Source organism: Pangasianodon hypophthalmus, chromosome 12 (assembly GCF_027358585.1).
Source record: "Pangasianodon hypophthalmus isolate fPanHyp1 chromosome 12, fPanHyp1.pri, whole genome shotgun sequence".
Taxonomy (NCBI): domain Eukaryota; kingdom Metazoa; phylum Chordata; class Actinopteri; order Siluriformes; family Pangasiidae; genus Pangasianodon; species Pangasianodon hypophthalmus.
Genome location: NC_069721.1, coordinates 6,564,610 through 6,575,549, shown reverse-complemented (window position 1 = coordinate 6,575,549; position 10,940 = coordinate 6,564,610). Strand labels below are relative to the sequence as shown.

The 10,940-nt window shown below is 36.9% G+C and overlaps 1 protein-coding gene across 1 annotated transcript; it reads left to right on the top strand.

The window, feature by feature from the left end:
• The first annotated feature begins 530 nt into the window (after nt 1-530).
• dlx4b (distal-less homeobox 4b) lies at nt 531-10,661 on the top strand. Its single transcript, XM_026914793.3, has 3 exons — nt 531-1,199; nt 2,833-3,026; nt 8,439-10,661. Exons 1-3 carry the CDS (start codon nt 875-877, stop codon nt 8,688-8,690), a joined length of 771 nt encoding a protein of 256 aa, XP_026770594.1. The 5' UTR covers nt 531-874; the 3' UTR covers nt 8,691-10,661.
• Nucleotides 10,662-10,940: the final 279 nt, after the last annotated feature.

Sequence of the window (10,940 nt, the reverse complement as noted above, 5' to 3'; positions counted from 1 at the left end):
GGGGGGGGGGGGTGTTTGTTTTTTTGTTTTGTTTTTTCTGCAGCCGTTATAGGCCATTCAGTAAATATCGAATTATTATTAAAGTTTTCAGTTTCAAAATATTTCGGGTCAAAAATTTTATTTCAAGTTCAAATTTTTATTATTAGTTCATGAAAGTTTTTTTTTTTAAAGTAACAAATTCTCAAATCTCGATCCTCATAACACCCAAAAATAAAATAAACACGCAAAAATAAAATAAACACGCAAAAATAAAATAAAATAAAATAAAATAATTATTATAACCTAAATATGTTTATTGGTTTTTAAATGTATAAATATATTAATTTCTAAATATTTTAATGATTTTATAGATTAGAATATTATCTTCCTGTAAAAATCCATCCGAATAAAATGCGCTGAATTTTTCTTAATATATTTCTTAATGATTTAATTTCTTTCAGTGTGTGTGCTGTTGATTTATCAGGTCGAGTGAGCGCCGATATCAGCGTGTGCCACCTTTCCATAACACACTTAATCAACTTAATTAGCTTCTCCCTCGGGTCGCGTGACATAGCGCGCTCTGGAAGCCAATCAGCTCGCGCGTTCCCGCAGCGCACTGACACGGACACACTCCGGAACTGCGTGTGTTCATATGCTGGGCGGTTTTGTCACGATTTAAGAAAGAACACTCATTTTTACCTCTTCGTTTCGTTTCGATTCGATACATCCGGAAATATATTTCCTCCACTTTTTTTTTTTTTTTTTTTTTGGAAATACGCGGTTCCTCGTTTGCCAAGCTGTCATTCCAATGGATTAGATTTAAGGTTTCGCGCTCGCGCACTAACCGGCCAACAAACTTTGACGCTGTCCGTCACTTTTATGGCCTCTGCTTCCAATGATGTCTATGAGCTTCGCGCCTGACGGCTTAGGTTCTGCGGATACGTCCAAATCGGCGTTTTTAGAGCTCGGCCACGGGATCCCCGCCAGCCAGCAGCACTTTTCGGGACTCGCGACTAACGTTTACCCCGCGCACGGGCTGCACTCGGGAGGACACCCGCAGCACGAGAGTCCCTTTCCCTCCGGCGCGTGCCACTACGGCGGGCCGCTCGGTTACGGCTACCCCGCGCCGCTCAACGCTCCTGCACCCGCTCCTACTTACTTACCCTACCAGCAGGGCAGCTACAGAAACCCACTGAGCCACGCGAGGAATGACGAGACCGGTGAGTGCGCTCTGAACCGGGAATACAGTCACTCTGAAAGGAAAAAGCAGGCATCAGCCTCTAACCACCACTTCTGCTGCGATCCAGAGCTAGGAGCTAAGTGTCGAGAAAGGAGCTGATCTGCTGATGTAGTGTGTATTTAGCCATTCAGAGAGGTTTTTAATACAGATGATGGTGGCGTTTGGTTCCCTTCAGCACCCTGATGCATTCAGCCATTTCAGTGGCATTTTCAGTGTTATATATTTAAACTTATAATCTGAGACCTAGGCCTGTATGTGATAGTGTCTGATCAGTTTCAGTAATCTGATGCAGTGTGCGTTTAGAGGCCCAGTGAGATGAATCAAATCAGAGTTTTGCTATCATTTCATTTCAACGCCTGGAGTTTGTGTTAAAAATGAATATTGTTTGGTTCCTTACAGTATCTCCATACAGCAATTCGGTCTGATATTAATAAGCCAGCATATTTTAACTGAGTGCTCATGGTGTCTTTAATTCATTTTATTGGCCACACTTTCCCGTGCTGAGGTTATGGGGTGATTATCATCACTGTCACCCGCTAATGCACCAATTAATACTGAGTTTATTAGTGAACTTTGTTTATTACAATAATTCATTTACTTGTAAGCGATATTATTATTATTATTATTATTATTATTATTATTATTATTATTATTATTATTATTATTATTAGTGGTGGTGGTGGTGGAGTGGTGTTGACTATTATTATTATTATTATTATTATTATTATTATTATTAGTGGTGGTGGGGTGGTGTTAACATTATTGTTATTATTATTATTATTATTATTATTATTATTATTATTATTATTATTATTATTATTATTATCATTATATAGTTGTCGTGTTTTCCACGTAGTTACACTCATAAATTAGTGTAAATGTTATCCTCTGTTCGCTGTATACAGTTTGCTTAGTTATAGAAACCTAAATGAAGGAAAGTGATTTGCTTATAAATCCTTCTCTTATTTTATTTATTAATTAATTTATTTATTTATTTTTATTTTTTTAACCTACTGATACTCACAAGCCCTTGTAATCGGAAGGCCTGTACTGAACACTTTAATACAACTGAGTGTGTGGGATTATTGAGACTAGAGTAATAACACTATAAATACTGTTTAGTAGAAGAACTCGGTCACTGTCGGTGTTAGAGAGAGTCATAATCTGTGAAATAAAATGCACTCGGGTCGTTTAGACTTTCAGCCATTTAACTGTTAAAGGAAAGGTAAAGGAAAAGGCCAGTGATGTGCCACTCAGACTGCAGTGTTACTAGTAATCAGCCTATAAGCAGTTCTTTCAGCTAACGTAGTAAACGTTATGGTAAGTATATGTGAGGTTTTACTGCATGTGGTAAGCTGTGTTGGGTTTAACGTATGGAAGTAATAGTTACCCTTTAAAAGTAGACATTTATAAAGGTTTTATAACCTACTATAAGGGTAATGTTGAAGTATTAATGAGTTTATAATATCAACATGGAAGATTATATTTAGGAAGGCCATACTTTATGGCGGGTCTGTTATTTACTATATTATTTGTCTGTTATGCACTATATATTATTTTAACACAAGTCCTTTGTTGTTGCTGCTGTTGTTTTTTTTTTATTTTAAATAAAGATCACGAGAAGCAGCCAGTGATTGAGAACGGAGAGATCCGTGTGAGTGGTAAAGGGAAGAAGATGCGCAAACCGCGCACCATCTACTCGAGCCTGCAGCTCGCCGCGCTGCATCAGCGCTTCCAGCAGACCCAGTACCTCGCGCTGCCGGAGAGAGCGGACCTGGCAGCCAAACTGGGCCTCACACAGACGCAGGTACGAGGGCCAAACTAACATACAGACACAAGACACACCAGTCTGGGCTTGAGCCACCAACACTGCAGCTTCTCATGGTGCTCGAATTTAAAAAGAAAGAAAAGAAAAGAAAAGAAAAGAAAGAAAGAAAGAAAGAAAGAAAGAAAAAGAAGTGAAGAAAAGGTGAGGTCGGGGTTCGACTAAAGGTCACAGCTTTTCTTAGGACACTTGTGTATGAAATGAAGCGGTTTTAAATAAGCACCTGTCCTGCAGTGACTTCAACACTGAGGAATCTGCAGTTTAGTTTTTGTCGCGTTATTGTTGCTTTGAATCGGCGCTTTTGACTTCTTGTGCTCCATTCCATTCCTGATTTCTAAACATTTCTTAATATTATTATCCAGTAACTACATGGAAATCTAGACGTATGAATGAAGTGCATAGTACGTTATAAGAGTGAGGAGTGGAAGTGTGCAATCAAACACGGGGGCTTGGAGTTTAGGAAATGATCCTGACGCTTGGAAACAATAGAGGTTAATGCAGGTCAGGTGCAACAAAACTCGACGGCAGGGTTTGATGTGGTGAAGGTCTAAAACTGTCACTAAATTTCCGACATTTGCCAGTTCTGTCTTTTCCCATTGTGCGAGTTAGGTTTGGGGCCTAAGATTTATTCTGACGCTTGACAGCAATGTAATTATCAGCAAAAATGTAATTATCTGAAATATTAAGAAAGACATATGCAAGGAATACCAACAACAACAACAATAATAATAATAATAATAATAATAATAATAATTATTATTATTATTATTATTAAAAATAATAAACAAATTCTTTATATCTTTTTTGATAAAAAATCAATATCAGCTGTTAGTTTTCTGTATAATTTTAAGAACATTTGTTTTGTTGTTGTTGTTTTTTTCCATGACAAAAATTGCACTGCGCGTGAGCATTTAAGTCCTGCATTATATAAAAGCCCTTGTTTATTTCATATGGACTGGAATGTTAATTTATTTGAATGCATAGCAAGACACGTTTATTTACTTGCTTATTTATTTACTTGCTTACTTATTTATTTATTATGGAATTGGGATTTCTAAATTTGGCAAATCTATTTAGCATCTATTCATATCTGTCGTTTGTTCACATGCCAAGACCTGGCAGTCAAAGCCAAGCTGAGAGCAAACATGACAACATGACATCATGTCAGACACCAAGCCTTCACTCTAGTAATGGTTTTCTGCACCAACAATTTTGTGTGGACCCCCAAAAAACTTCTAAAAATACTTAATTAAACTTAGTTAAATCTGCACTACATTTTTTTTTTAATAATGTGCCTTTACACTAAAACTATGCTTTACTTTTATGCAATACCTTATAGTGACCTGTGCTATGAGAGGGCATTAACCACCAATAGACAAATCTACAATGATTTCTGAGGTATAATTAAGCTTTAGGTTCTCCAAATATTGTCTTGTTTTTGACGTAAAATGTTTTTTTAAAGAAATGAAGTGCATTTTATGGGAGCAATACGGCATTTAACGCAAATATGTTAGATTTCTAATTGCAGTCATTTTCAGTTACTTTGCACTGAGTCAATAAGGCTGAGTGCTATCTGAGACATAAATCAGGGTTAGGGTTTAGGTTTTTATACATACCCAAAAATATGAAACAAAATGAGGTAAGTGATTGTGGTCGTGATGCAGGATTTTATGTGGAAACCACAGGCCTGTCTTAAAGTGGAGTATTATTCTCTCATTGGAGATTGTCTCCTGCATGCTTCATTACGGACTAAATCTTTTGAGTGAGCGCTGCTGTTTCCTCAGTGCTTAAGTAGTGAGCCGAAGGACTTTGCTCTTGATTGGTTAAGCCTCAGAGTTAAGAGCCCCTTATCCATGGACTTACGAGGGGCACTAAATGGCTTTAACAAGTCTTTCATGGCAGAGAGTATAATATAAAAAGGGCTGGAGTACATTTCATTAATGTACACTATGTGTCTGTCTGTCTACACTATATGGCTAAAAGTTTGCAGACACCTGACCATCACACCCACTTGTGCTTGCTGAATATCTCATTCCAGATTTAATCCCACTTTGCTGTTATAATTGCCTCCACTCTTCTGGGAAGGGTTTCCACTAGATTTTTTTTAGTGTGGCTGTGGGGATTTGTGCTCAGTCTGCCACAAGAGCATTAGTGATGTCAGGTACCGATGTTGGGCGAGGAGGCCTGGGGTGCAGTCAGTGCTCCAGTTCATCGCAAAGGTGTTCAGTGGGGTTGAGGTCAGGTCTCTGGGCAGGACACTCGAGTTCTTCCACACCAGCCTTGGCAAAACCATGTCTTCATGGAGCTTGATCTGTGCACAGAGGCATTATCATGTTTGGGCCTCTTAGCTCCAGTGATGGTAAATTGTAATAATTGTAAAATTCTTTATGGCAACAGTTTGTGGAAGAACCACATATGGGTGTGATGGTCACATACTTCAAGTATGGCGTGGTGTCCACATACCTTTGGCCATATAATGTATTTTTTTTTTGATGCTTGACCTATAACATCATTCTTAATTTTCATTTGGATATCCTTTCTTGTGACAGGCTAATCAGTGGAAGCAGCTCAAGCATCCCTACTCATACAAGTGCTGATATATTGCTGATTTATTCTTGACTGATGCAAAACAATTTGTTTAGCAAGTTCTTGTTAGTGCAGGTTTAACACACCCTCACTCATTCAAGCTATACATCAAGTCACTCTCACTCACATTGATGCTTTTTTTTTTTTTTTTTTTTTTTGCTTCTACCCTACTAACGTTTTAATTAAATTCTACTCATTCTCCTCGTTTTTATTCTCCCTCGCTCCATCACATGCACTAACACCATTTTTCATCATTCTTTGCTGTGGGAAGTGTGTAGTCTGTTTCACACCTGTTCTGTTGTCTTGATTAGACCTCACATCACTCTGCCTGCCATCTGTTCAAGAAGGGAAACACTTGTGATCAGATATTTTGTGCAAAGGCATTGACTGTATCAGCGCAACTCATTTCTAACTCTCTGTGGATGTCAGTAAATTTGACTGATATTCCTCTTCAAGTTAAATCCTTGACCCAGAGCGTAACAGGCACTTTGGCCATTTTTTTTTCTTTCTGTAAACATGATTGAAGGCATATAAACAAGTGCCACACGCGGCACATGTTTTGGATCTCCTACGTCCCTTTCACATATATAACTTAGGTCTGGAATCAATCACCTCACTATAAAAGATGTTTGGCAAACCAGTCTTTAGGAATAAAACGCACATCTTTTTTATATGTCTTTATTAAAGCTTGAAGTGGCCAAACCAATAACAGTTTGAAAGCCGGAGCATGAATTTTGTCTGTCTGAGGTTATGGAAAATGTTTGGTGGGAGGTGACTGGTGGCTCCCCATTTTTCCAAGGTGTCAATTTCCAATTGAGGTCAAAGACAACAAATGCCTTGCCAGCACACACACACACACACACACACACACACACACACACGTCTGTCTTACTGTCCTTGTGAGGACCTTCCATTGACATAATTATTAATTAATTATGCTAATTAATGCAATGTCTACATTTAAATTTAACCAAAACCTTAACTTCAGGAACCATTAGTGGGTTTTTGTATAAAAGCTACAAAAGTTTTACTTTTTGAACGGCCAACTGTTGTGGGGAGACACCCACACACACACACCCACACACACACACACACACGAACGCACAAACACGCGCGCACACACACTGCGCGCGCGCGCGCAATTGGAGTCTCAAAGGCTTATTCAGCATTTTATGGGAGGAAAATTGAAAATGATTTTATAAAGTAGTGCATAACGTCTTTAAATGCATCTAAATAAAATACTGAGCTGAATATTAAAATCTCCTTGCTCTGACTCGAGGGTGGCAGAACAATTTTCTACTCCACATTAAATTCATACCAAAATTATTCCCTGGCTGTGAATCAGTGGAAAAACAGCCATGCGTTAGATCTGGCCTGCATGTTTACTATGCCTTCGGGTTTCTGGGAATCATTTCGTTAACAATTGTAGACCAAGCGTTATTGTTAGACACGTGCGCCGCGGCTCTCATAAAAAAGAAAAAGAAAAAAATCAAACTCAATGAGAGTGAAATGTCGCTGAGTCCATCTCCACTGAGACTGGCTAAATCTGCCTTACAACTATTTATGATTTAATTAGCAGGCTTGAAACTGGAGACTGTCATCCCATTTTTCATAAACTGCTTTGACTTGATGGTTAAAATTTAAATTGCAATTTTCTGATGACAATTACATACAGGCCTGTAACCAGAATGCTTTTTTTTTTTTTTTTTTTTTGCTGGAATGTGCCATAGTTAATATGTCACATTCCTGAATGTGTACATCATTATTTTTAATTCTGTTTCTAATTTTATTCTCCCACAAATGACTCAGACTCCAGTTTAATTTTATTCAAATAAACATTTTGCAAAGTTAACTGTTGATTTCAGCCTCCGAAAATAGACAATTTCACAACATCTTACAGCTATGTTGTAATATCTCTTTCATATTTCGTAGACTGACATGAATTGATTTCATATTTCATATCTCATGTTGCTGAAGAACATTATGCAAGTCGGCTAGAGAAGAAGGAGCACATGTAAGAGGATGAGGTCCTGTGTGAGAATGTGCCATGTATGTGTGTACTTTTTGAAATAGCTTTTTATCAGCCTCAAAAAATATATATCATATCACTATTCCTTACAGAGTATTGTCCTTAAAAATATATATCATATCACTATTCTTTACAGATTACTGTCCTTATTTTTCCTTGCATAAAAATTTTAATTAAAAATTAAAAATTGCCACATCACTTAAAAATTGTCACAGTAAACTGCTTTTTATTTTAAACAGCAATAGTGATCTTACCAGTAATAATAGTCTATTTTATCTAGTTATTGTAAACTTTAGAACTATGGAAATGTTTATTATTTTTGTATATTATAGTCTATTTATATTGTTTTTTGTTTGTTTGTTTGTTTGTTTGTTTGTTTTAAAAAAACGGACTGTTTTCGTTGAACACACTTGTGCAGAATGAACATTATATTCTAAGGGAAAAAAGATGAAAAAAGATGTGACAGTATATAAGAAAGTAATAAGAAAGTGTGCGTGTAAACTTTTCCAGTCTCTACATCTTAATTAAAACAAACGAGAGGCAGTTTTTTTGTCGCCTTGTGGTTACCTGATAAAACCCCGTATAAAAACACCAAAAACCTTCAGGAGCGACACGGACCTCGGTGTCATCACAGCTAGTTATGGCCTTGTGCCCATGTATTGTACAATCCTAATAAATCTTCTCCTAATGATCCTAATAAAAATCTCCTTTTAAAAAAAAAAAAAATTCATTCTATTCATCCTATTAACACTCTACCTCTTCCTCCTTTTTTTTTAAAGGTTAAAATATGGTTTCAGAATAAGCGCTCCAAATATAAGAAGATCATGAAGCATGGCCCCACCGGACCTGAAGGAGATCTGCAGGCCGCCCGTGCGCATGCGCAGTCGCCCTGCTCTCCTGTGCTGCCAGCTCTCTGGGACGCGCCGATGGCTGGCAAAAGCGCGCACACGCATCCCGGCGGCTACATGAACAGTTTCGGCCAGTGGTACCCCTCATCCCAGGACACTTTACCCAGACCTCATATGATGTGACTCGTGTGTTTGCTACCGACATTCTACCGGTATAGTGATTATACGACATGTGTCATATCGTGTAATACTGCATATCGATACAAAGTCGCGTCGGCAGGTTTCCCGTTTTCTGAGCGTTTGTGTTTGACCTCCATGTGAGAATTCTTTTATTAAAGTGTAAATACGGTCGTGTGTTTAAAGGGCTTGTGACTTTATCCTTGAACAGGTTTTGTTGTCAATTGCTTGTTGATATTATTAGTCATCGGTGCTTTTCGGTTTTTATTCAGACTCCATTAATATTTGTTTTGAATAAAAGGACTGATGAAAGGCTGCCAAACACTGTGTCGCCATGCCATGTGATTAAACAAAATTGTTGCCGAAGAAAATTCTGGATGAAGTCCAGACAAAAAAACACTCAAAAAACACTCAATTAAACACAGATTAAACTCGCGACACAACATCTACTTCACTTCCCCTTTTTACTCAGGACTTTCAGTTCACTGAGCACTCTGCTAAAAAATATCTCCTATTTCTACACCATGTCTACTCACAAGACTTGCTGAAGAGTAACTCTATAATTCAGGTTAAAATAACATAAAATTGGAGCTTATTGGACTTTATTTGGCTTAATATTCTCTGCATTTGTGTTTTGCATCAAGCCTGACACATTATCCTTTAACTAAGCCTAACTTAATCCATGACCCAAATGATTTCATGTAATACAAATTGCTGAACACTTTCTACAGAATTCTATAATGTGACTTCAGAAATCATTTTAGAGAACACACAAATACTGTAAAAATCACATTCATTTCACAAGTTACGCCCCGAAACTGCACATTCTGTGAATTCAAGTAAACACACGACATGATGTCAAAATGTTCAACACATTTTTCACAATTAATGACTGTACCTTTAATTTCAGATGTGATTTTTAAAAAAATAATTCATTTATTTTCACATGTTAATTTTTCACTTATATTGCACACTTTTATTTTCACATGTGATAATAAATGTATGATGTGAGAAAATCACATCTGAGAAATTAAACTATATTCATCCTGTATGTGAAATGTAAATGCATCATGTGAAAGAAAATCACACGTGAAAATCAAAGCACACGCACTGCACGTGACAAATTAATGTGAAAATAAAATAAACTTGGAGAAAAATCACGTTTCAAATAATAATACATGCACTATAATGTGCAAAACGTCACATGTAGTGTTTAAAAGACACATTGTGATGTTTTCATCTGTAAATTCTTGTAATTTTTTCCTGTAAGGGAATTACATTATAAAACAATGGTCTATAAAATCATCATTTATTTATTTTCATTAAATGAACTGAACTGCAACTTTCTTTTGCTCAGTCGCATGAGTGCTGTAATGAACGACAGGACAGGCTAGCACAAAACAGAAAAATCCATTTAGGATGAATTAAGGATTAATCTTAGGTATCATGTACAACTTTAATTTACAGTTGTCTGTCTTGTGATGAAGTACACTGAGTGAAACAAGTGGATCTAGCTTCATATGATCCCACTTACACACAAAACCTATATCCAAAAAGGATTTTCACTTTGTGTGTGTGAAATTGCTAGAACACAGGTTTAATTCCCACAAGCCTACAACTGCCAGGGTGCTTTGAAAACGGCTGAGGTAGTACTGACACATTTATAGACATACCATCATAGTTTAGTATCTGTAGTATATTATCATACACAAAAGCCCACTAAACCGAACCTGCAGGAAATGAGGGTTCAAAATTTGAATAAACTGGGCAGATTGTGGGCAGACAGAGCAGTGGAAAACACAAGAAGCTGTCTGCACCTTTAAAGGTAATTTCCTTAAGAAAATTCAGACAAATGCTTGCTCAGCATCTGGCAGTGTAATCTGGCACCACGGTCTAAGCTACAACTGTGAGAAAACGTCTTATAATAAATGGTTTGTGCAAAGGAGAATTTTTTTTTTTTTTTAGAATGGCTGTGTAGGAGAGTCCAAAAAATATAATACTGTCTTATAGAAAGAAGATTCCATATTAATAAATAATAAATCATTTTTGAAATATTTATTTTTATTTATTAATAAAAATACTAGTATGTCAGAAGAAGAGCTAGTAAAAGCTTTAATGATTTCTTTGAAACATGGAGGTGGCTCTGTCAAAATCAAAAGTGTGATAAATGCTGAAGCATATACATTTGGATTCATTAACATGGTATCTTTGGGAAAAATGAGTAGCCTTGCTTTCAGAAGAATAGCAGCCAGACAA